The following is a 27,160-nucleotide window of genomic DNA, read 5'->3' as shown; positions in this document are numbered from 1 at the left end:
GATAAAGGCATTGGCAGTTGCCAATTTGGTTACTCTTAAGCTATGGGGTAAAAATTCACAATTGATTCTCCTGCTTGCTTGTTATATACCTTCCTATTCTTGTTTTCTCTTTAGTGTGTTTCGTAGACTTGCACTGTTCAATATGGTAGCCCCTAGCCACATTTGAATAAATTTAGGGCACAATAAAATGTGAGAAGTACATAAGAAGGCTGATGGACGCCTTCAGCAGGGCTGAAGATCTACATGTTATTGCCTGCTGCCAGACGGCTGAGGGCAGTTCCCCCAACCTGATAATCCTTTACTGTTTACCAAACCTTATCTTTGATATGTATATCTGCTTTGCTAAAGGGCAAAATGTGTGAATAAAAAGCCCTGGGCCTGGAGATTCAGGGATCTTAGTCACTAGAGCTAAGTTTCCGCCTGGCTTTCCCCCATGCCTTCCAAATTTATATTTCTTGTCTAGTTTATTAATTTACACACAGCCCTTCTCCAGATTCCTGAACCCTTAATGCGGAAAGACCCTAGCACAATGTGGTAGCCCCTAGTTACATTTGAGTAAATTTAAATTTAATAAAACTAAAAAGACAGATCTTATCCTAGCCACATTTTTTTGGGTGCTCAGTAGTCCTTTTTAGGTAATGGCTGCCATATTGGACCACACTGGTAGAGAATATCTGCATTGTTGTAGAAAGTCTGCTGGACAGCATGGATCTAGACTTATTTATCTCTTAGCTGTAGTTGTAGATGTCATGGTAAAATTGGCATCTGCCTTTGGTTTAGAAGTTTAAAAATATTGGACAGTGATTCAGGTAGTTAATGTCCCAGTCACTAATACCCCCAGTTTATTCCTAATTTGCATTAGAACTTATTACAAAGGTTAAGGATGTGACCAATTATATATTTTTATATGTGGAACTGCTTGAATAGTCTGAGTCAGGTGAGTTGACAATTTGAAGTGGTTCATTCTTGTATTTTGTCTCTGTAATGGAATTTGATTAGAGTTTTGAGGTACATGTGTTTTTTTTTAGAAAGTCAGCAGGTAGTTGCACCTATTTTGTGCGAGACATTGTTACTGGTGCTGGAGAATACAGTAAATAGATCCAAGTCCCTGTTTTCTACCTGCATGAGGCTACATTCTAGTTTTGGTGATGTGGTGGGGAAGGCTAAACAATTAGATGCATGTGCATTTTATGTGTTTTTATTTTTTAAATAGACCTTATTTTTTTAAAAATTTTGTTTTATTGCTTAAAGTATTACAAAGAGTATTAAATCTCTCCCTCTCTCTCTCTCTCTCTCTCTCTCTCTCTCTCTCTCTCTCTCTCTCTCTTTTTCCCCCTTGAAAATAGACCTTATTTTTTAGAGTCATAGCATAATTAAGCAGACGGTACCATGTACTTTCAGTTGCCCACTCCTTGTCCCTCCCTCCCCTGTGCTGTTAAATGCAAGGTTACCTTAATCCTTACTGCCACATAAATCAGTGAATGATTTACTAGATGAGAATACTGAAGTCTTAGTTAAGCTCACACTTTAAAAATAAACTAGGTGATAAAATCCAGAGAGCTTGATGGAGATATTAAGGATAATCGTTTCTATTGGGAAAGGGATAAAATCATAATTGTAGCTGTGCAAGTTCTTGAACTTTTTAGGAAAAAAAAAGATTATGAATGATAGAACATTGAATGGGTAATAGAGTTGCTGGACTGTAGCTAATTTATCTTTTTCTTAGGAAATATATGTATATTTAACAGAAGGTATTTAAGAAACAGAGAAAAGTGCAAAAAGAATATGAAACCCACCCCATCTAGAGAATGTTATTTTTTATATTTTTATTTCCTCATAACCTTTTTTTCTGTTTCTGGTGGGAGTGCCATGCCTATACCTCTAAAGGTACATAATGAAATATTGTCCTCTTTTTTTTACTTAACATTTAAAAAAAATTTTTTTTATTGTTAAAGTATTACGTAAGTCTCCTTTTTCCCCCATTGACCTCTCCCCCGCCATACCCTCCCCCAAACAAAAGCCCTCACCCCCCTACTGGCTGTGTCCATTGGTTTTGCTCATATGCATGCATACAAGTCCTTTGGTTGATCTCTTACCCCTTCTCCCCCTGCCTTCCCTCATAGGTTGTACAGTCTATTCCATGCTTTTCTGTCTCTGGTTCTATTTTTGTTCATCAGTTTATGTTGTTCATTATATTCCACAAATGAGTGAGATCATGTGATATTTTTTTTTCTCTGGCTGGCTTATTTCTCTTACAATAATGCTCTCCAGTTCCATCCAAGCTGTTACAAATGGTAAGAATTCCTTCTTTTTTACAGCAGCGTAGTATTCCATTATGTAGATGTACCACGATTTTCTAATCCACTCATCTGCTGATGGGCACTTAGGCTGTTTCCAAATCTTAGCTATTGTAAATTGTGCTGCTATGAACATATATACTTTCTGATTGGTGTTTCTGGTTTCTTGGGATACATTCCTAGAAGTGGGATTACTGGGTCAAATGGGAGTTCCATTTTTAGTTTTTTGAGGAAACTCCATACTGTTCTCCACAGTGGCTGCACCAGTCTGCATTCCCACCAGCATTGCACGAGGTTTCCTTTTTCTCCACATCCTCTCCAGCACTTGTTTGTTGATTTGTTACTGATAGCCATCCTGACAGGTGTGAGATGATACCTCATTGTTGTTTTGATTTGCATCTCTCAGATGATTAGTGACTTTGAGCATGTTTTCATTTGTCTCTTGAACTTCTGTATGCCCTCTTTCGAAAAGTGTCTATTTAGGTCTTTTGCCCATTTTTTGATTGGGTTGTTTACCTTCCTGTTGTTAAGTTGTGTGAGTTCCCTGTAAATGTTGGAGATTAAACCCTTATCAGAGACAGCATTGGCAAATATGTTCCCTCATGCAGTGAGCTTTCTTGTTGTTTAGTTGATGGTTTCTTTTGCTGTGCAGAAGCTTTTTATTTTGAATTAGTTCCATTTGTTTATTTTCTCTTTAATTTCCATTGCTGTAGGAGCTGTATTGGTAAAGATATTGCTATGACATATGTCTGCTATTTTGCTGCCTATGGAGTGTTCCAAGATTTTTATATTTTCCTGTACTATGTTTAAGTCCTTTATCCATTTTGAATTTATTTTTGTGTCTTGTCTCCATTGTATGTTCTTGCATCCTTTGTCAAATATTAATTGAGCATAATGGCTTTGGTCAATCTGTGGGTTCTCTGTTCTGTTCCATTGGTCTATGTGTCTGTTCTTGTGCCAGTACCAGGCAGTTTCGAGAATAGTGGCTTTGTAGTATAACTTGATATCTAGTATTGTGATCCCTCCAACATTGTTCTTCTTTCTCAATATTGCTGCAGCTAATCAGGGTTTTTTTTTGCTTTAGATGAATTTTTGGAGAGTTTTTTCTAGGTCTTCGAAATATGCCATTGGTATTTTAATGGGGATTGCATTGAATGTATAGATTGCTTTTGGTAGTATGGACATTTTAATGATGTTGATTTTACCAATCCATGAACATGGTATATTCTCCCATTTGTTTATGTCTTCCTCTATCTCTTTTTTCAGGGTCCTGTAATTTTCTGAGTACAGGTCCTATATCTCTGGTTAAATTTATTCCTACATATACTAATTTTTTTGTTGCAATGGTAAATGGGATTTTTTTTTAGTTTCTCTTTCTGTGAGTTCATTACTGGTGTATAAATAAGCCATAGATTTCTAGGTCTTAATTTTGTATCCTGCTATGTTGCCAAATTCATTTATTAAGTCTAGTAGTTTATTGATGGAGTCTTTAGGGTTTTTGATGTACAATATCATGTCATCTGAGAATGACAGTTTTACTTCTTTTCCAATTTGGATGCCTTTTATTTCTTCTTGTCGGATAACTATGGCTAGCACTTCCTGTACTATCTTGAACAGGAGTGGTGAAAGAGGGCATCCCTGTCTTGTTCTTCTTAGGGGAAATGGTTTTAGTTTTTTCCCATTGAGCATGATGTTGGCTGTAGGTTTGTCATATAAAGCTTTTCTTATGTTGAAGTATGATCCCTCTATTCCCACTTTGCTGAGTGTTTTTATCAGAAAAGGGTGTTGGATTTTGTCAAATGCCTTTTCTGCATCAATTGATATGATTATGTGATTTTTGTCTCTCAATTTGTTTATGTGATGTATCACATTTATTGATTTGCGGATATTGTACCATCCTTGCATCCCTGGGATAAATCCCACTTGGTCATGGTGTATGATCTTTCTAATGTAATGCTGGATCCGGTTTGCTAGAATTTTGTTGAGGAATTTAGCATCTATGTTCATCAGGGATATTGGCCTGGAATTCTCTTTCTTTATAGTGTCTTAATGTGGTTTTGGGATTTGGGTAATGCTGGCTCTATAGAAAGAGGTTGGAAGTATGCCTTCGTGTTGAATTTTTGGAATAGTCTGAGAAAAATTGGTTTTAGTTCTTCTTTGAAATTTTGGTAAAACTCCCCTGTGAAGCCCTCTGGTCCAGGGCTTTTGTTTGCTGGAAGCTTTTTGATTACTGTTTCAATTTCATCAGTGGTTATTGGCCCATTCAGGTTTTTTATTTTTATTTTTCCTGGTTGAGTTTTGGAAGCGTATTTTTCTATGAATATGTCCATTTCGTTGAGGTTGTCCAGTTTGCTGGAGTAGAGTTGTTCGTGGTATTTTTTTTACAATTGTTAGTATGTCTGGGAGCCGGATGTTACTTCACCTCTTTCATTTCTGATTTTGTTTATTTGGGTCCTCTCTCTTTGCTTCTTGGTGAGCCTGACTAGAGGTTCATCAATCTTGTTTATCCTTTCAAAGAACCTGCTCTTGGTTTCATTGATCTTTTGTAATGTGTTTTTGGTGTCTATGCCATTTATTTCTGCTCTGATTGTTATTATTTCTTTCCTTCTGGTTACTGTGGGCTTTTCTTGTTGCTCTCTTTCTAATTCTTTAAGTTGCAAGGTTAGACAATTTATTACCATTTTTTTTCTTGTCTTTTGGAGGTAGGCCTGTAGGGCTATGAACTTCCCTCTCAGGACTGCTTTCATTGTGTTCCATAGATTTTGGATTGTTGTGTTTTCACTGTCATTTGTTTCCAGGATGCTTTTTATTCTTTGATCTATTTGGTACCCCAATCATTGTTCAGTTGAATGCTATTTAGCCTCCAAGTGTTTGGTTTTGTTTTTTTTTATTGTAGTTGACTTCTAGTTATATGCCATTGTGATATGAGAAGATGCTTATTATGATTTCTATCTCCTTGAATTTAAGAGACTTTGCCTGTGTCCTATTATGTGGTCTATCTGAAAATGTCCAGTGTGCACTTGAGAAGAATGTATATTCTGTAGCTTTGGGGTGAAATGTTCTGAAGATGTTAATTAAGTCCTTCTGATCTAGTGAGTTGTTTAGGATGGCTGTTTCTTTGGTGATTTTTTGGTTTAGAGAATTTATCCAGTTTTGTCAATGAGATATTAAAGTCCCCTACTATGATTGTATTGCTGTTGATCTCTCCCTTGACATCTTACAAAGTTGTTTTATGTGTTTGGTTGATCCTGTATTGGGTGGCTATATGTTTAGCAGAATTATATCCTCTTGTTGAATTGCTCCCTTCAGTATTATGAAGTGGCCCTCCTCATCTCTTGTTATGGCGTTTACTTGAAAGTCTATTTTGTCAGATATAAGTATTGCTACCCCAGCTTTTTTCTCATTTCCATTTGCCTGAAAATTTTTTTTCCATCACTTCCCTATCAATCTGTGTGAATCCTTTGTTCTGAGGTGGGTCTCTTGCAGACAATGAATATATGGGTCATGTTTTCTTATCCATTTAGCTACCCTATGTTTTTTGATTGGAGCATTTAATCCATTTACATTTAATGTAATTGATAAGTACTTATTTGTAGCCATTTTTATTCTTTATGCTTGTGTTCCTTCTTGCCTTTTTATTTCTTCTTTTTACAGCAGTCCCTTTAGCATTTCTTGTATTGCTGGCTTGGTGGTAATAAACTCTCTTAGCCCTTTATTTTCTGTGAAGCTGCTGATTCCACCTTCAAGTTTGAATGATAGCCTTGCTGGGCATAGTATTTTTGGATTCAGTCCGTTGCTTTGCATCATTTTGTATATTTAATTTCATTCCCTTCTTTCCTCGTGTGTTTCTGTTGAGAAATTAGTTGATATTCTCATGGGAGATCCCTTGCAGGTAGCTTTCTGTCTCTCTCTGGCAGCCTTTAAGTTTCTTTCTCATTGATGTTTGCCAATTTAATTACGATGTGGCTTGACAGTTTTTTGGGTTCATCTTGTTTGGAACTCTATTTGCTTGTTGGGGTTGTGTGGGTTTTTTTTCTTGGCAACATCAGGGAAGTTTTTTGTCATTATTTTTTCTTACAGGTTTTCTATTTTTTCCTCTGCTTCCTCTCCTTCTGTTACCCCTATTATGCGAATGTTGTTTCATTTTGTGTTTTCCCAAAGCTCTCTTATGCTCTTCTTTTGCTTTTTAAGTTTTCTTTGCAGTTGCTGATGTTTTTGTGTGTTTTTTCCTACCTTGTCTTCTAATTCACTAATGTGGTCCTCAGCCTCTTCTAGTCTACTGTATAAGACTTTCATTTTGTTCTTTATTGCAACTAGGTCATTCTTCATTTCCTCTTGGGTCCTTTTCATATTGGTGACATTCTCATTCAGCTCCTTATAATTCTTATTGAGCTGTATTTGTCATCCAGCCATTAGAGCATCCTTATAACCGTTACACTGAATTCTTTCTGTGACATGTTACTTGCCTCCATTTCATTTAATTCCCATTCTGGTGATTTCTATTTTTCTTTTCTTTTGGGATTTTTTTGTCTCCCCATTTTTTGCTGTAACGTTTTAGTTGTTACTATGTCTTAGATCCAACTGCTTTGCTACCCAGGTTCTTTTGGGGGTGTTGCTATGTAGTTGGTGATTTTTGGGACTCAGTGGTGCAGTCTCTCATGTCTCCTGGATATGGTGATCTAGCGGAGCCCCCTACTTGAGTTATTTGGGTTCTCTTGATATATTTGGGTTTTGAATGTTAGTTTGTTATTCGTGGATGAAGTCTCTTCACGGATTGGCAATGTGATTCACCCCTGGCTTCATTGTGTCTGCTGTTTTGGATGTGATTGTGGTTCTGGCTCTTGTGAAAATGGTTGCCTTATGTCTCACTGGTATGTGCTCACTTTGTGTTTCCAGAGTTCATGGCCTGGGAGTAAGGAGTCTCGGGGCCTGCGACTCAGGTACTGTGACCTTTGGCAGGTGTTGTTTGATTCTTGCTGGATTAGTGTCATTCTGAAACTTACTACGAGGGTCCCAGAGACTGTGACAGTGGTACTCTGGCCAAAATGATTTCCCTCTCTGAATCACGAGGGGGTTCAGGAGCCAACAGCTGTGGATGTGGGAATCTCGGAGTCTGTGGCTGAAACAATGTGGCCTTGTCCAGGGAAGCGAGCCCTCAGTAACTCACCAAGGTGTCCAGAGGTAGGCAGTCGGGATGGGGATGTTGTGGATCCTACTGAGGGAGCTGCACACCCTTGGTTGGAGAGACACACACCCAGTGGCAGCTCACTGAGGGGACCAGGAGTCGTCTGCCAGGGATGTGTGCTTGTGGTGCCCACACGCTGGATTGGAGTGATTGTGGTGTGCCACCGGCCTTGTGGAGGGAGAAATCCCAGTTTCTGCTTCGGAAGGTGTACTCCTTGATTGGATACTCATGACCAGTGGCTGCTTACTGAGGTTCCCAAGAGCTGTCTGCTTGGGCAGTGGGCTCAGGGGGCCCATGTGCTGGATTGGCACTACTGTATGGATGCTGGCAGCAGGGTTTGTGCCTTTCGGTGGCTCAGAGAGGCATCTGGGGGCTGCCTGCTGGGGCTGTGGGCTCAGGGTGCTTGCGCACTGGATCGGTGCGACTGCAGTGACCGGAGGTTGGAAGTTGAGGAGGGGGAAGTCTGAGTTTCTGCTGCCTGGGCCTTGTGCCCTTGGTTGAATATGAGTATGCCTAGTGGCAGCTCACAGAGGCACCCAGGAGTCGCCTGCTGGGGCGGTGGACTCAGGGGGCCCATGTGCTAAAATGGGGCAACCATGGGGCAGACAGCCGGGAAGAGGGAAGTCTGAATTTCTACTGCTGTGGCCGTGCACTCTTGTTTGGATATGAGCGCTCCCATCTGGGGCTCAAGGAGGCACCCAGGAGCCGCCTGCATGCTGGAGAGGTGCAACTGTGGTGTTTAGAGGTCAGCAGCTGGGGAGGGAGATGTCTCAATTTTTGGTGCCTTGCGGCCTTGGTTGGATTCACGCGTGCCCAACGGGGCCTCACAGAGGCACCTGGGAGCCGCCTGTCAGGGTGGTGAGGCTCAGGAGGCCTGTGTGCTAGAAAGGCATGACTGTGGTGTCCGGTGGTTGGCAGCTGTAGATGGGGAAGACTCAGTTTTTGCTGCTGGGGCCTTGCACCCTTGATTGGATTCACACGCGCCCGGCAGCGGCTCACAGAGTCACCCGGGGGCCGTTTGCCAGGGTGGTACACGCAGAGGGGCCCTCATGCTGAAACCATGTGACCTTGGTGTCTGTGGGAAGGCCGCCAGGAAGTGGAAAGTCCGAATTTCTACTGACAGGGCCCTTTGTCCTTATTTTGGATATGAGCACACCCAGTGGGGGCTTACAGTGGCACCCAAGAGCCATCTTTGGGGCCGTGGGCTCAGGAGGCCTGTGCGCTAGAAAGGCGTGACTGTGGTATCTGGTGGTTGGCAGCTGTGGATGGGGAAGACTCAGTTTTTGCTGTCGGGGGCTTTGTACCCTTGGTTGGATTTGCGCATGCCCAGCGTTGGCCTACAGAGGCCCCCGGGGGCCGTTTGCCAGGGCGGTGCATGCAGAGGGGCCCTCATGCTGAAGCCATGTGACCTTGGTGTCTGTGGGCAGGCAGCCAGGAAGGGGGAAGTCTGAATTTCTACTGCTGGGGCCTTGCTTCTTTGTTTGGATATGAGCATGCCCACCGGAGGCTCATAGAGGCACCCTAGAACAGCCTGTGGGGTGGTTGGCTCAGGAGGCCTGCATGCTGGGAAGGCGCAACTGAGGTATCCTGAGGTCAGCATCCAAGAAGAGGGAAGTTGCACTTATTGCTGAGGGACCCATGCACCCTTGGAGGTGAACGTCCTCGGGTCTGCAGGTCTGCGGGTGGGGCAGCAGGATTTTGGCTGGAGTGGCTGCAGGGTCACAGGCAGTGTCCAAGGTCAGTCTGGGTGGTGGTGTTGATGAGTTCCTAGAAGTGGCCGCTCTCATGGCGTGGGCTCTGTGCCTGAGCCCTGTAGCCCGGGGAGTGCCCGCAGTGGCGGTAGGTGTTCCCTGTCCAGGAGAGCCTGGTCTGCCAGCTTCTGATATTTCTGCTGGATTTAACTGTCCCTCACTCACACACACACCACACACATCCACACACTCTCCTTTCATCCCCTCACTCATTCACACCCTCTCCTTCACCCTTGTCCTGCCAGCCGCCATCTTCGCCTCCCCCGCCAGGTATTTCTTCACTTACCATTTTTAAAAGCAACTGAACCGATATTTCATGTTTTGGGTAGATATGTTTTACTTAACTATTCTTATCTTTATGAGGACATTTAGGTTATTTACAGTTGTTTTTTTTCACTGTTTTAAGCAGGGAGGTAGAGAACACCACTTTTTTTTCTTAGCTTCTGATGCTCTGAAAGCAGTTTTAAAGGAAAGTTTACAGTGTCCTGGTGGGTGCCTTCGGACATTGCTGTTGCTTTTCTGTTTACTGTTGGTTGGCAGCGGAATGAGATGCCTTACTTATGTAAAGGAGAGGAAGGACTCTTATTACCTGCTTTTTTTGAGATTGATGCTGGAGGAAAAACTGAGAACAATAGTGTTTGACTAAATCTTTCTTTTTCTTTTTTAGTTCTCAAAGTCATGAATCCTGTTTATAGTCCTAGTTCTTCTGGGGTTCCCTATACAAATGCCAAAGGAATTGGTTATCCAGGTAAGCAAGTACAATTTTGTTTTCATTATTGAACTTTGAATTTGAATGCTGGTGAATTTCCATGTCACTAAGAATGCTTTCAGTTGGCAAACGCAGCTCAAAGTGTCTTAGGTAAGGAAGAAAATGTATTGGCTCATGGAACTGAAAAATCATGGAACTAGAAAATCAGGAGCTCTGGTGACTCCAGTGGTTTGGGACTAGGACCTAGCCCTCCTGGGCTCAGCATTACTTCTTCAGTATTAGCTCAGTGTTGGTCACAGGTCACACTTCTCCCCATTGTGGATAGTCTGTTTAGCCCTTCCCATCAGTCCCTTGGCTAGCAGCATTTTTATCTCTTTCCTGCTCTATAGGAAAGCCCCATGGGCCTTCTTGTTTTCTATTAAAACCAGTCCTGTGCTTTGTTCTGACTGGACTCAGCTAGGGATGGAAGTCTTTGGTTAATTTAAGTCTGAACTACATTTTTCACCCTTATTAGAGTCAACTAGTCAAACATGGGCTGAGAGGGAGGGATGAAGCAAAATTTGGGGGAATAAGAGCTGGTTGGTCAAAAATAGCAAACCAGTACATTTGGCCATTGAGCTGATGTTAGGCCTGTCCTGGGGACATTTTCTCTTTGTGGGTTTAAATAACCCACATGGGTACAGAAAATGAGGCATTAGGCCCTTTGTGAGGCTGGGAGCTCTCATCAATCTGGTTCCTCCAGAGGGTGATACTCCCAGTGAAGAGGTAGACTGAAGCATTCCATTCACTGGCTCAGAAGGAAATTAGTTTTTGCTTGGGCTTTGGAAATGGGGAAAATATTTCCTAAGAATATGTAACATAAAAAAAATAGTTTTTATCCTGCAAAATTTCCTATAGCACCTGGCAGCAGCAAATGCAGAACTCTGTAGAGGCAGTTGTTCTCAATCCAGGTTTTGAGGGTTTCCGTAAACTTCTTTCTGTTAGTGCAAAATTATTGGTGTGCACTCAATCCCCTTTGGAAAGAGTTAGTGCATTTTCCTGTAGTGGCCCCCAATTACCTCCCTTTTCTGAGCCTATCAGCAGACCTGTGCCACTGGCATGTGGGAAATGCTACCAGATGGCAAGTTAGGATTGCAGCTGGGTTGAGGCCCTCCCCTTCTCCTAAACCCTGGCAACTGGAATAACACAGGAATAACACACCGAAGACTTTTGAGGCGTAACTATGTCAATGGCTGCAGCGCCTGGATAGGTAGCTGAGGATTGCCTTTGAGGTTATTTTTCAAGTTTTGAGTTGTACAGTGCTTCATTCTTTCCCTCCATTGTGAAAACACCTCTCCACAATTATTACTTCAGAGTTACCAGTGTTACAGGATTCAACAAATGAAACTATTGCTCATTCTGATGCTGGCAGTGAACTTGAAGAAACAGAAGTCAAAGGAAAAAGAAAATGGGGTTATCCCGGCCAGCTTCCACCTACAAATAAGAAACTTTGAAAATCTCCAGGGAAGAACAGGAGAATTGAAGCTGGAGTTAGAATTGAAGCCATGGAAAAATGGGCACCCTCAGTAGAATGACAAAGGGGAGTCTGTCACATTATTTGAAATAGTGAAATGGGGAAAGTGCAGTGCAGTACTGGTGGATAACTGGATTAAATCATATAAACAAGACAGAGACATTGCACTTCTGAATTTAATCAACTTTTTTTTTAAATCCTTACCTGAGGATATTTTTCCACGAAGAGTGGAAGAGAGAGAAACATAGAGAGAAATATCGATGTGAGAGAAACACATCTATTGGTTGCCTCCTACACATGCCCTGATCAGGGTATGCAACCGATGTACGCGCCCTTGACTGGAATCGAACCCAGGACCCTTTGGTCCTCAGGCCAGTGCTCTATCCACTGAGCCAAAACGGCATCAACTTTTTTACCCAGTGTTTAGAATGTTGCAGTACTGTGAGAATAGACATGTTTTGAAATATGTAGAATGCAGAAATCATCAGAAAAATTACTGAAGAATTTGATGAGGACAGGGGTGATTATCTCCTTACCATGCCTCAACCTCAGTGAAAAAAAATTTGTGAATTTACTGGAGTCATGATTTGACAGTATTAATACAGCATAATTTATGTTGAATATATGATGGACCCAGTAATCTCCCTTTTGACTGGTTTGTCAGACTCCCAGATCAGAGTTTTTAGGCATACAAGCACCCTTGCTGCTGTGAAGCTCATGACTGCTTTGGTGAATGTTGCCTTACACCTCAGAATTTATCAGGATAATACACAGAAACAGTATGAAGCTGAAAGAAATAAAATGATTGGGAAAAGAGCCAATGAAAGGTTAGAGCTACTACTTCAGAAATGCAAAGAGGTATAAGAAAATCAGGATGAAATCGAAAATATGATGAACTCTATTTTTAAGGGTTTATTTGTTCATAGATACTGTGATGCTGTTACTGAAATTAGAGCCATTTGTATTGAAGAAACTGTTGTATGGAAGAAAATGTATAGTGATGCCTTCTTAAATGACAGTTACCTAAAATATGTTGGTTGAATTCTTCATGACAGGCAAGGAGAAGTCAGGTTGAATTTTTGAAAGCTCTGGAGTCTTTATGCCAATAGAGAATTATTCCCCAAATTGGAGCTAGTCATAAGCCAATTCAAGGATTGCATTGTATCAATGACACTTGATAAGGAATATGATGTTGTTGTGGAAGCTATTTGATTGGTTACTCTGGTATTTCATGGAAGTAAATCTCTTTGTGATGAAGACTATGAAAATGTTTACCACTTGATAGACTTAGCAGATTGCCTGTTGCTATGGAGCTGGAGAATCCTTCACAAAAAGGTTTTCAGCAGACATGACCCACAAAGAGAAGAAACATTAGTGAAAAGGAGGGGAAAGAACAGTTCAAACGGGAATCTCATTATGATGCTGTTGTTTTTTTTCTTTCTTGGAAGCTTTCATGTTACTGTGTGATCTTTTGATGATTTTTAGCCACCAGGTAGCAGGAAGGCCCTTCAGCCTTTGGGGTTTAATCCAGATACTGGACTGCACTTTGAGCTCCTCAGTTTTGTAATGGGTCATGTTTTCATTGAACAGGATGAGGAGAACCAGAGCATGGAGGGGATGAAGAAGATGAAGCAAATAAAATCGAGTCCTTACATAAAATAAGGAATCTACTTGTTGTTTCAACAAACATATCATTTATGATATTTTTGACATGCATGCAGCTGCAGACATCTTTAAACACTACATGAAGCATTACAATGAATATGGTGATATTACTAAGGAAACACTAGTAAAACCAGGCAGACTGATAAAATTCAGTATGCCAAGACCCTCATTCTCAATTTACAGCAGTTGTTTAATGAACTTGTTCAAGAGCAAGGTCCCAAGCTACCTAGGACATCTCCCTATGTCAGTGGCATAAAAGAATTGGCATGTCTCTTTGCTCTTGCATTTGGACTGGATCAAATCAAGACACACAAGAATCAGTTGCCACACTTTACAGGAATGGCATAGAATTTGCCTTTAAACACCAAAATCAGAAAGGACAGAATGTCCACCACCTAATCTGGCTTTGCTGGAAGTACTAAGAGAATTTTCTTCTAAATTTTTTCGACAGGAAAAAAGGACTGTTCATTCATACCTAGAAAAAAATCCTTACAGAGCAGATGATGGAAAGGTGAGAAGATGTATGGCTTCTATTAATCTCTTATATTAGTAGAAATGTGTTAGTCATCAGAGGTGAAGATGATAGAATGTCTGTGAACAGTGGAAGTAGCAGCAAAACATCTTCAGTAAGGAGTAAGAAAGGACAATCCCCACATCACAAGAAATAAGTAGAAGATGAAAGTCTGGATAATACGTGGCTAAATAGGACTGACACCATGATTCAGACTCCTGGACCCCTGACAGCACCACAGCTCACTTCCACTGTCCTGCAGGAGAATAGCTGGCCCATGGGAGGGCAGATTCAGAAACCTGAATCTGAACATGTTTCTTTTTCTTTTTTTTTATAAATATATTTTTATTGAGTTTTTACCGAGAGGAAGGGAGAGGGATAGAGAGTTAGAAACATCGACGAGAGAGAAACATCGATCAGCTGCCTCCTGCACACCTCCCACTGGGGATGTGCCCGCAACCAAGGTATATGTCCTTGACCGGAATCGAACCTGGGACCTTTCAGTCCACAGGCCAACGCTCTATCCACTGAGCCAAACCGGTTAGGGCTGAACATGTTTCTGAACCTGACTTTTTACACATCCCAAATGCCGATCTCTTGGTTAAGCAAGCCAAACTTAGAAGACTTAAATCGGAAAGACAGAACAGGAATGAACTACATGAAAGAGAACTGGAGTAAGGCATGCTGTTTGGGCCCTAATGGAAGAAGATGCTGAGCCCATCTTTGAAGATGTGATGATGTCATTCTGGAGCCAATTAGAATGAAAATTTGAAGACACCATGATTATTGATTTCCCCCCATCAAGAAGTCAGTGAAAGAGCTCAGGTGAGGCCAGATATCCTTGATTCTACAGCTGTCATAGAAGATGAATCAGGATTTGGAATGCCTATGTTTTGAAGTCTGAAGAAAATTTACAAGTCTGGAACTCTATTATTTAGAGCTAGAGACCTATGTACTGTGATAGGTGTTATGGGAAAAACATACTTTTGATGTGATGTGATTTGTTTTTTAATCAAGTGATTGAGGTCAGTTCCCTTTTACAGTGACAGAAGAGGAGCATGTAAATTACTCAAGGGACTGTTGGTGAATGTTACCTCAGCAAGACTGACTTCATCATTTGTGTTCTACTATTGGATTTACAGAATTATGGAGGAGCAGAAAATTGACAAGCTAAGATGAAATTAAGACAGTGCATCTCTGCCAAAATTCACAAGCCGTCTATGGATATGTATTCCCAGATTTTATATACTCTTGAATAAAAAGGTTTATTTTTATTTTTAACAGAGGCATAAAATAAGAAATGTCCATGCAGCCATTTTTCTAACAGATGCTGTACACCATTCATTTTATATAGAATAGAGAGATTCAAATACAATACATTTTCTATTGGTATTTGTTCTATGCATTTTTAGCAATTTCAACCAGCAAATAAAGTATTCTCAGTAAAAACAAACAAAACCAGTGCAAAATCATTATAAAACACGTGACATAATTTATCAAAAAGAAGTCATGTCACACAAAATGCTAGAATAACAGATGTAAAACAATGACTTTAAACATGAGAGGGGAATGAGATACTGGGTGAACAAAATGAACCAACTGGACCTTAAATGGGGGAAAAAGGCATTTGAACAAAATTTAGGTTAAATTGCAGGTAAAACATTGCTAAACAGAAAAAAGGCATAAGGAAAGGGGGAAATAGACTGGTTAAGATATAAACATGTTAGAATGAAAGATTTGAGAATTAAGAGCTCTAGAAGGATTGGGTAGAATCTAGAAGAAAAGGAACAACAGAATTTTCCATAATTGATGAAAGGTAATTTAGTGATAAGACCTGTCTTTAAAATGTTAACACTAAGCAAAATGCTAAATAGCTGAAGAGAATTCTGAGTGAAATAGGCATTACCTGAGAGTCCATATAATAAAACATTGATTGATTGATTGTCTGGTCCAGGCTGTGAGAATACTAAAGATATATGCATAAATTTTGTTCTGCTCTTTGGTTGGTCAAAAGCAGGGAATGGCAAACTTTATGTAAAGGTCCAGGAAGTATACAGGGTCTGTGGGTCATACTGTCTCTTTGTTAATTACTCAATTCTGTAATTACAGAATTATGTAAGTGAGTGTGTCTCTTTCAGAGCAACTGAAAACAGACAGTGGGCTACATTGTCCTATGGCTTGTAGTTCGATGATCTCTGGTCAGGAGCATTGGAATAAAACACTTTTTAAGAGGTTTTATTTGTTTGTTTGGTTTTTTGGTGTCTTGAAATTATATTTAAAAGAAAATTTCTGTAATATTAAAGCAGTTGTAAATGATGTATAGTTTTGTATAGTTTCTCCTATTTTATCTATTTCTTTACACTTACCAGTATCTTGTCTATTTTTATGATTTTTGGTATTTTAGTTTCCTTGACTTTGATAATACTCTATGTCAGGAAAGGTACAATGCAAGAACTAATAGTCATTCTGGGTATTTTAAATGCAGGGATGGGGTGTCAATATAGGGAATTAATGTGCCTACAGAATTTAAAAGCTACCATGACTTCAATACCCCAAACTGATAAGACATTACAGGAAAGTGCTTTTATATTATTTTATAGCCTTACCAGCAAATGGACAGGCTGATGTATAACTTTTTAAAATATATGTAATGGAAAGGGAGGAACACCTTCCACCTTCTTCATCTTTTAATTGTAGTAATGTAATTTCTCACATAACTGGATGTATATGTACCATCTTACTATTTTCAGATTGATACCACCTGTTTTTGTTCACTTTCTTTTGACTTTTGAAAAATCAAATACATATTTTAATTATTATTTTTTATTGTTGATAGTATTACATATTTCCCCCATTTTACCCCCCTTTGCCCAACTCAACCCACCCCAGACCTTCATCACACTATTGTCAGCAACCATGAGCTATGCATATACACATATATGTTCTTTGTTTTATCTCTTCCTGCCCTACCCACTACCCTCCCCTCTGAGATCTGTCAGTCTGTTCTATGCATCCGTGCCTCTGGACCTATTTTGTTCATCAATTTATTTTGATCATTAGACATATATAAGTGAGATCATGTGATATTTGTCTTTTTCTGAATGGCTTATTTTGCTTAGTGTTATAATCTCTACTTCCCTCTATGCTGTCACAAAAGGTAAGAGTTCCTTCTTTTCTATAGCCACATAGTATTCCATTGTGGAAATGTACCACAGCTTTTATATCTACTCATCTATGGATGGACACTTGGACTGTTTCCAGATCTTAAATATTGTAAATAACGCTGCTTTGAACATAGGGGCACAAATATTAGTTCTCATTGGTGTTTTGGGATTCTTAGGATATAGTCCCAGAAGTGGGATCACTAGGCCAAACAGCAGTTCCATTTTTAATTTTTTAGTGAAACTCCATACCGGTACAGTGGCTGTACTAGTCTGCATTCCCACCAATAGTACGCTGGGATTCCATTATCTTCACAACTTTGCCAGAACTTGTTTGCTGATTTTATTGATGGTAGCCATTCTGGCAAGTGTGAGGTGATACCTCATTGTAGTCTTAATTTGCATCTCCCTGATGATTAGTGGCATTGAGCATTTTTTTCATTTGTCTATTGGCCATCTTTATGTCCCTTTTAGAGAAGTGGCTGTTCAGGTCCTTTGCCCGTTTTTTAAATTGGATTGTTTGTTCTCCTGCTGTTGAGTTGTATAAGGTATAAGTTCTTTATGTATTTTAAAAATTAACTCCTTATCAGTTGTACCATTGGTGAATATGTTCTCCCATATGTGGATTCCCTTTTCATGTTTTTGATGGTTTTTGTTGCTGTGCAGAAGCATTTTAGTTTGATATAATCCCATTTGTTTATATTGTCCTTTGGTTCGCTAGGAGATGCATCAGTGAAAATACTGCTACATGAGATGTCTGAGATTTTAATGCGTATGGTTTCTTCTAGGACTTTTATGGTTTTGTGACTTATACCTGTCTTTTATCCATTTTGAGTTTATTCTTGTGCATGATATAAGTTGGTGGTCTAGTTTCATTTTTTTTGCATGGGCCTGTCCAGTTTTCCCCTCACCATTTATTGAAGAGACTGTTTGTACTCCACTGTATGCTGTTGCTTCCTTTGTCAAGTATTAATGACCATAATCACGAGGGTCAATTTCTGGAGTCTCAGTTCTGTTCCATCGATCTACATTCCTGTTCTTATGCCATTACCAGGCTGTTTTGATTACAATGGCCTTGTTTATCTGGTATTGTAATCCCTCCAACTTTGTTCTTCTTTCTCAAGATTGCTGTGGCAATTGTGGTCTTTTTTGGTTCCATATGAATATTTGGAATATTTGTCCTAGATCTGTGAAATATGCTGTTGATATTTTAAAAAATATATTTTTATTGATTTCAGAGAGGAAGGGAGAGGGAGAGAGAGATAGAAACATCAATGATGAGAGAGAATCATTGATTGGCTGCCTCCTGCACTGCCCCCACTGGGGATTGAGCCCACAACCCAGACATGTGCCGTGACTGGGAATCGAATTGTGACCTCCTGGTTTATAGGTTGATGCTCAGTCACTGAGCCATACCTGGCCAGGCTGCTGTTGCTATTTTAATAGGGATTGTGTTGAATATATAGATTGCTTTGGGTAATAGGGACATTTTAATGATGTTAATTCTTCCAATCCATGAACACGGTAAATGCTTCCACTTCTTTGTATCTTCCTCTGTTTCTTTTTTCAATGTCCTATAGTTTTCTGAGTACAGGTCTTTTACTTCTTTAGTTACGTTTATTCATAGGTATCATTTTTGTTGCAATGATAAATGGGATTTTTTTTTTAAGTTTCCCTTATAGTTCATTATTGGTGTACAATAATGACATCAATTTCTGGATGTTAATTTTTTATCCTGCTGCTTTGCCAAATTCATTTATTAAATCTAGTAGTTTGTGGTGGAGTCTTTAGGGTTTTCTATGTACAATATCATGTCTGCGAATAATGGCAGTTTTACTTCTTCCTTTTTAATTTGGATGCCTTTTCTGTTTTCTTTTAGTCTGATCGCTGTGTCTAGGACTTCCAGTACTATTTTGAGTAAGAGTAGTGAAAGCGGACATCCCTATCTTGTTTATATTAAGGGAAACACTTTTAGTTTTTGCCCATTGAGTCTGAATTTGGCTGTAGGTTTGTCATATATGGTCTTTATCATATTTAGGTATGATCCCTCTATTTTCACTTTGGAGTTTTTATGATAAATGGGTGCTGGATTTTGTCAGAGCTTTTTCTGTGTCTATTGATAAGATCATGTGATTTTTATCCTTCATTTTGTCTGTGATATATCATATTTACTGATTGGTGAATATTGTACCAGCTTAGCATCCCCAAAATAAATCCCACTTGGTCATGGTGTATGTGGATTTATTTGCTAGTATTTTTTAAGTTTTTACCATCTGTGTTCATCAGGGATATTGGCCTGTAGTTTTCTTCCTTTGTAGTGTCTTTATCTGGTTTTGGAATTAGGAGAATGCTAATTTCGTGAACAGAGCTTGGAAGTTTTCCCTCCTCTGGAATCTTTTGAAATATTTGAGGAGGATAGGTGTTAGTTCTTCTTTGAATGTTTGGAAAAATTCACCTGTAAAGCGATCTGGTCTAGGACTTTTTTTTTTCTTTGATTTTTTTTTTTAATCACTGCTTCTTTATTGTTATTTGTTTTTTTTAATTTTTTATTTAGTTTTGGAATATTGTATATTTCTAGAAATTTGTCCATCTTGTGCAGGTTGTTGAATTTGTTCATAGTATTTTCTTCCAATACTTTGTATTTCTGTGATGTCAGTTGTTACTTCATCTCTTTCATTTCTACTTTTATTTATTTGGGTCCTCTCTGTTTCTTTATGAGTCTGGCTAGTGGTTCATCAATCTTATCTTTTCAAAGAATCAGCTCATGGTTTCATTGATCTTTTTTTAAATTTTAAACAATCATCTTTTTTCTTAATTAATAAATCTTTATTGTTCAGATTATTATAGATGTTCCTCTACTCGCCCCCCCCCATTGCTCCCCTTAACCCGGTTCCCACCCCACCCCATGCCTTTACCTCACCCCCCACTGTCCTCATCCATAGGAGTAAGATTTTTGTCCAATCTCTTCCCACAATCCCCACACCCCCTCACCCCCGAGAATTGTCAGTCCACTCCCTTTCTATGCCCCTGATTCTATTATATTCACTAGTTTATTCTGTTCATCAGATTATTTAGTCACTTGATTTTTAGATTCACTTGTTGATAGATATGTATTTGTTGTCACTTTGTTGTTCATATTTTTTATCTTTACCTTTTTCTTTGTCTTCCTCTTCTTAAAGAATACCCTTCAGCATTTCATATAATACTGGTTTGGTGGTGATGAACTCCTTTAGCTTTTTCTTGTCTGTGAAGCTCTTTATCTGACCTTCAATTCTAAATGATAGCTTTGTTGGGCAGAGTAATCTTGGTTATAGGTTGTTGCTATTCTTCACTTTGAATATTTCTTGCCACTCCCTTCTGGCCTGCATCTTTTCTGTTGAGAAATCAGCTGGCAGTCGTATAGGTACTCCCTTGTAGGTAACTAACTGTTTTTCTCTTGCTGCTTTTAAGATTCTCTCATTGTCTTTTGCCCTTGGCATTTTAATTATGATGTGTCTTGGTGTGGTCCTCTTTGGATTTCTCTCGTTTGGGGTTCTCTGCGCTTCCTGGACTTGTAAGTCTATTTCTTTCACCAAGTAGGGGAAGTTTTCTGTCATGATTTCTTCAAATAGGTTTTCAGTATCTTGCTCTCTCTCTTCTTCTGGCACCCCTGTAATTCGGATGTTGATACACTTGAAGTTGTTCCAGAGGCTCCTTACACTATCTTCATATTTTTGGATTCTTCTTTCCTTTTGCTTTTCTGGTTGGGTGTTTTTTTTTGTTTCTTTGTATTTCAAATCTTTGACTTGATTCTTGGGATCCTCTTGTCTGCTGTTGGATCTCTATATATTATTCTTTATTTCAGTCAGTGTATGCTTAATTTCTGATTGGTCCTTTTTCATATCCTTGAGGTTTTCACTAAATTTCTTGGAGTTTTCCAGAAGATTCTTGAGTAACCTTATAACCATGGTTTTGAACTCTATATCCAGTAGCTTGCTTTCATCCATTTCTTTCATTTGTGACATGTTTCTTTGTCTCCGCATTTTTTTGTGCTTCCCTGTGTTGATAGAGTGGCCTTGTGTGGTAGGTGTCCTATAGGGCCCAGTGGCTCAGCCTCCCCAATAACCTGAGGTGGACACTCTTAGTGCACTCCTTTGTGGGCTGCGTGCACAGTCCTGTCGCAGTTAAGCCTTGATTGCTGTTTGTATCACTGGGAGGAATTGACCTCCATGCCAATTGGCTATGAGGACCAGCTGTGTCTACAATGGAAGAACTGCTGTACTGGAGACACCCTTATGAGGCAGGACTTGCTTCAGTGGGGCTTTGGTGCTCACTGAGTCTTCCCCTTGAGTGTGTCACTTATGGATGTGAAGAGTTGTAATCTGGTATGGTCTCACACTGACCACTGGGTGCATTGGCTCTTGGATCTCCAAGGAGGTGCTAAGTCAGCCACTGCCTGAGGCCACCCAGCAGGAGCTACAGAGAGATCTGCAGATTTCTCCTCTTTGTTTGGGGTTTGTAAGTGCCCATATGAAGGTCCAGCTGGAAAGCAAGGCTGGTTGCTGTTGCTGAGCCTTGGGCCTTCTTTTAGAAGATTTGGAGCTCTCTGACCCAGCTGCAGTTTGTTAGGTTTTATGCTGCAAAAGGATGGGCCATTCATATGCAAAAGCCGCTGTGCACAGCTTGGGTGGGTTTGTAAATTGCATGGGGCGGGGTCTCAGGGAATCGCCAGGGTGGAGCAGTCAGCAATGGCTGCCAGTCAGCCCTGCACTGGAGAGGTCCCTGTGTCTCTACGATCCACGCCCCCTCGCAGGAACAATGATCGCTGTGATCACCTCTGAGAGAAAGCAGCCCTTGCATTCCAACCCGATGCCAGATAGTCCAGTTTCTCCCCGTATGAGTCTGGTTCCCCAGAGTCTCACCCAGAACTGGAGTTCAGAGCAATCAGGAGCTTGTATCTCCCTTCCAATTGAAAAACAACAACAGTGCACCCAGTTGCCAGCCTGTTTCGCTCGCGCCTCCGCACCTCTGCACCTCCGCACCTCCTATCAGTCTCAGTGCGCTTTTTTCTTTCCTTCTAGTTGTGGAACTTCCACTGAGCTAGCTTTCCTGTGGTTTTGGATGATCGATGTTTTGTCTTTTAGTTGTAGTTTTGATGTGGTTGTGAGAGGCATGCTGCCCTCTTGGTTCTCTTTATTGATCTTTTGTATTTTATTTTAGTTTTTATGTCATTTATTTCTACTCTTATCTTTATTATTTCCTTCCTTTCTACTTTGGTCTTTTCTTGTTCTCTTTCTAGGTCTTTTCGTTGTAGGATTACATTATTTAAGTGAGATTTTTCTGGTTTACTGAGATAGGCCTGTAATGCTATGAACTTCCCTCTCAGGACTGCTTTCACTGTGTCCAATAGACTTTGGTTTATTGTGTGTTCATTTCCTTTTGTTTCCAAGTAGTTTTTTTTTCTTTCTTGATCTCATTTTGAAGCCCTTCGTTGTTTAATAACATGCTCTTTAATCTCCATGTGTTTGACTGTTTTTATTGTAGTTGATTTCTAGTTTCATGCCCTTGTGATCTGAGAAGATGCTTGATTGGTATGAGTTCAGTCTACTTGAACTTAAGATTTATTTTGTTGTCTAATATTTGGTCTGTCTTGGAGAAAGTTCCATGTGCACTTGAGAAAAATGTATATTCTCTTGCTTTGGGATGAAATGTTTAGTAAATACCAGTTAAACCCATTTTATCTAGTGTGTTGTTTAAGGTTGCTGTTTCCTTGTTGAATTTTATCTGGAAGATGTATCCAATGATGTCAGTGGGCTCTCAAAGTCCCCTACCATGACTGTATTGCTGTCAATCTTTCATTGTCCTCCAAGAGATTTCTACATATTTAGGTGCTCCTATTTTGGGTGTATATATGTATTACTAGGGTTATATCTTCATGTTGGAACAATCCCTTTAGTATTATTCAGTGATCTTCTTTGTCTTTTATTATGGCCTTTTTTTTTGAAATCTATTTTGTTAGATATAAGTATTGTTATTCCTGGATTGCTGTTTTTTTTTTTTTTCATTTCCAATTGCATGGAAAAAAATTTTCATTCCTTCACCATCATCCTGTATGAGTGTTTTGTTCTGAGGTGGCTTTCCTGTTGACAGCATATATATATGGGTCATGTTTTCTTATCCATTTAGCTACTCTATGTATTTTGATTGAAGCATTTAATTCATTTACATTTAAGATTATTGTTGATAGGTACCTTTCTATTGCCATTTTTATTTTTTATGTCTACGTTCCTCTCTATTTCTTCTTCTTCAAAGAGCAGTCCCTTTAACGTTTCTTGCAATGATGGTTTGGTGGTAATGAACTACTTTAGTCTTTTTTTTTTTCAAAGTTTTAAAAAATATATATATTTTTGTTGATTTCAGAGAGGAAGGGAGAGGCAGATAGAGATAGAAACATCAATGATGAGAGAGAATTATTGATCGGCTGCCTCCTGCACACCCCCTATTGGGGGTCAAGTCCACAACCCGAGTATGTGTCCGTGATCAGAATCAAACCCGGGACCCTTCAGTCCACAGCCTGACACTCTATCCACTGAGCCAAACCAGCTAGGGTAGTCTTTTTATTGTCTGGGAAGCTCTTCATTTCACCTCAATATAATTTAATTTTACTATTTATTTATATAACTTATTATACTTTATTGCAATAACAAAGTAATTATTTTTAACAATAAAAGCAGAATACTGATAGGCAAGTGGATGGTCTATCTCAAGCCAAGCCACTTTCCCTAGTGGTTGAGACCTGGGTTAATGACAATAGTCCTCTAGAATGTAACATTTATCCATTTGTTATCATTATTTACCAGTTCTGGGTTGTCTCTGTGCACTTGACAGTTGAGATCAAAGCTAGAGACAGGAATATAAGATTAATCAGAATGGATTTAGGAATGAGCACTCTGGCTGGAATGCATCTTGGGGGGCCAAAGACAAATGACATTTTTCTGATCAGGTCTCCTGGAAAGAGTGAGAACTTGGGTTCTTAGAGTATCCCTGGCTTCCTCTGCATGCTAGAATCAGGTTCATATCCCCAAGTCTAAGTAGTCCTTCCTTCAGACACATAGCCCTCCTGCCCCTGTGCTTCCCCTCTGGCTCCTGGCTCATATGTCTTGGAGTGTAGGGTACCCCAGTAGAGAGCCAAGTAAGCAATCACTCCTGCCCAGACTGAAGGTCTCTAGAGACCCAAAGTTTAGATACAGATTTGAAGAAGTTGTGGGGCGGTGAGAATAGGAAATGAACATGCATACATAGCACCTGGTAAGTTAGTTTCCTTTCTGGATATTCCTCCTTTTCTTTCATTTGGGGGTTGTTTCTTTGTCTCCCATTTTTGCTATCCCTTTGTATTCATTTCTACCCATTACATTAAACTGCTATGCCTCCCAGATTTTGTGGGGTGGTCTAATGTAGTAGGTATTTTTTGGGACCCAATGACGCAGTCTCTTAGATCTCCTGAGCTGGGTGCTCTAGGAAAGCCCATTGTGTGAGTTATTTAGGTTCTCCTATTAAAGTTGTTTTTTTTTTTTTTTAAATATGTTTTATTGATTTTTTACAGAGAGGAAGGGAGAGAGATAGAGAGTTAGAAACATTGATGAGAGAGAAACATCAATCAGCTGCCTCCCGCACATCTCCCACTGGGGATGTGCCCGCAACCAAGGTACTTGCCCTTGACCGGAATCGAACCTGGGACCCTTCAGTCTGCAGGCCGACGCTCTATCCACTGAGCCAAACCGGTTTCGGCTGAAGTTGGGTTTTGAATGTTATTGTCCTATCCCTGGATGGAGTCTCCTCTCAGGCTGGCTCAACCCTAACCACATCTTTTGAGCTGTTGTGGAGATGCTGACCAAACAGAACAAAATAAAACAGAAGAAACAAAACCAAAACATACACAAAACCCCTACAGCACCAACAAAAGCAACCACCAGAGAATAGAGAATTAGGAAAGAGAAACATAGAGCAAGAATGACAGTAAAAAAGAGAGAAAAAAATACTAGGAGAAAACAAAGCAAAACAAATAAAAAAAGCAGAAACAAAAACCAAGAAAAGTGGGGGCAGAATATGTATATGTCGAGCTTAAGTAAAGAAAATAAGAATAAAGAATTAGAGGAATAAGGGAAGCAAATCGGTTTAAAATAAAGGAGGGAGGAAAGAAATGAAAATACAAGGAAAAACTTTGAAAAGGAAAGTAGAAAAGAAAGCAATTAGACCTAAAACAAGAAAAAGAGAAAGGATGAGAAAGCAGTAGAAAAAGAAAAGCGAAAGAAAAGAGATAAAAAAGATTGAGTAGTGAAAAAAAGAAAAAAGGAAAAAATTGAGTACGAAAAGGGAAGAGGAAAATTAGATATATGAATGAAAGAACAGAGACTAGAATAACAACAAATCAATAAAGTAGATAGATATAAAGGTAAATTTAAAAAGGGGAAAAAAGCATGGAAAGAGAAAAAACAATAAGAAAAACGGAGAAAAAGAAGCAAAAAAGGGGAAAAAGTAATAAAAAAAAGTGAAGTGGCATTTGTTTCAGCCAAGTTTAGTGCCCCATGTGAACTCGCTTCTGATCCCACTCTTCTGTTCTGTCTGCCAGTTCTGGGCTTTCTGTTAGGAACTTAGATGCTAACCATTGTTAGGTACTGTCTTTTGGCTTGAAGCTCTAAGACAGTGGTTCTCAACCTTGGCTGCACATTAGAATCACCTGGGAATCTTTAAAATCCTGATTTCTGGGCCTCATCCTCCAGAAATTCTGATTCTTTGTTATGGGGGGGGGGCGGGGGGGCACAACATTAGTAATGAATCTTTTTAAAATCCTGATTTCTGGGCCTCATCCTCCGGAAATTCTGTTTCTTTGTTACTAATGTTGTGGCCTCACCCCATAACAAAGAAACAGAATTTCTGGAGGGGATGAGGCCCAGAAATCAGTATTTTAAAAAGATTCCCAGGTGATTCTAATGTGCAGCCAAGTTTGAGAACCACTGCTCTAAGACATCCACTGCCTTTGTCTGTCTCCACAGGACTTGGCTGCAAGCAGGAGGGGCCAATCTGCCCTCTGAAGTAAGTTTTTAGCAGCACGGATTCCATGGCTGGTTCAGCAAAGTGCCCGTATTTCCTGGGCTCCTCTGCCCACCTTTGCCTGTTAGCCAGCTGTCAATTTAATCATTCAAAAGTGTGTTTCTGAAAGGGCTTTAGTTGATGGAGTTGCTGTTTAGCTTTCAGGGATTATGGTTGGTGTGTTTCCATGTCCCAAAATTACTCCTCCCCACATGGTCCAAATTGTTACTCTGCCCTTGGCTGCACAGAGATCCTTGTATGGAGACCAACTGGGCTGGCTGGAAACCTGGAGTTTTTATCAGTTCTCAGTTGGGAAAGTATCAGTGTGGTTTCCAGGATAATGGGTCCACTGACCCCTCCCCAATCTAGTCACTCAGGACTCATTGATACTGTTCAACCCATAAGTTTGGCCTGTGCTTTTGTTTTTGCTGAGAATCTCAAAATGCAGGGTGTGGCAGACAGGGCTCCTGAGGGTGTATCACCTAGGGTGGGGCTTCAAATAGGTTTTAATTTCTTGCTCTCTTCTTCTTCCTCTTCCTCGTCCTCCTCCTCGTCCTCCTCCTCTTCCTCGTCCTCCTTCTCTTCTCCTTCTCCTCCTCCTCCTTCTCCTCCTCCTCCTCCTCTTCCTCTCTCTCCTCCTCTCCTCTCTCTCCTCCTCCTCCTCCTCCTCCTCCTCCTCTCCTCCTCCTCCTCCTCCTCCTCCTCCTCCTCCTCCTCCTCTCTCCTCCTCCTCCTCCTCTCCTCCTCCTCCTCCTCCTCCTCCTCCTCTCCTCCTCCTCCTCTCCTCCTCCTCTCCTCCTCCTCCTTCTCCTCTCCTCCTCCTCCTTCTCCTCTCCTCCTCCTCCTCCTCCTCTCCTCCTCCTCCTCCTCTCCTCCTCCTCTCCTCTCCTCCTCCTCCTCCTCCTCCTCCTCCTCTCCTCCTCCTCCTCCTCCTCCTCCTCCTCCTCTCCTCCTCCTCCTCCTCCTCTCCTCCTCCTCCTCCTCCTCCTCTCCTCCTCCTCCTCCTCCTCCTCCTCCTCCTCCTCTCCTCCTCCTCCTCTCCTCCTCCTCCTCTCCTCCTCCTTCTCCTCTCCTCCTCCTCTCCTCCTCTCCTCCTCCTCTCTCCTCCTCCTCCCTCTCCTCCTCCTCCTTCTCCTCTCCTCCTCCTCCTCTCTCCTCCTCCTCCTCCTCCTCTCCTCCTCCTCCTCCTCCTCCTCCTCCTCCTCCTCCTCCTCCTCTCCTCCTCCTCCTCCTCCTCCTCCTCCTCCTCTCCTCCTCCTTCTCCTCCTCCTCCTCCTCCTCTCCTCCTCCTCCCTCTCC

At 40.6% G+C, this 27,160-nt stretch overlaps 1 protein-coding gene across 22 annotated transcripts in view; it reads left to right on the top strand.

Annotated features, from left to right (window-relative positions):
• Positions 1–27,160, top strand: part of FAM168B (family with sequence similarity 168 member B) — a 135,828-nt gene that overhangs the window by 16,117 nt on the left and 92,551 nt on the right. For 16 of the 22 annotated variants that reach the window (XR_004965831.1, XM_036297725.1, XM_036297724.1 and 13 more), the window contains exon 2: positions 9,901–9,981. Coding sequence is in view for 15 of the 22 variants with exons in the window: in XM_036297725.1 (XP_036153618.1) it covers positions 9,912–9,981 (70 nt within the window). In the remaining 7 variants the exon portion in view is untranslated. Of the gene's footprint in view, positions 1–9,900; positions 9,982–13,571; positions 13,632–14,674; positions 14,860–25,824; positions 25,865–27,160 lie in introns of those variants that run through there. The other 6 variants (XM_036297727.1, XM_036297730.1, XM_036297729.1 and 3 more) reach the window with 4 other exon arrangements.

Source organism: Myotis myotis, unplaced genomic scaffold (genome assembly GCF_014108235.1).
Source record: "Myotis myotis isolate mMyoMyo1 unplaced genomic scaffold, mMyoMyo1.p scaffold_m19_p_3, whole genome shotgun sequence".
NCBI lineage: Eukaryota > Metazoa > Chordata > Mammalia > Chiroptera > Vespertilionidae > Myotis > Myotis myotis.
Note: the sequence above shows the minus strand (reverse complement) of the source record. Positions and strands in the feature narration are given on the sequence as shown.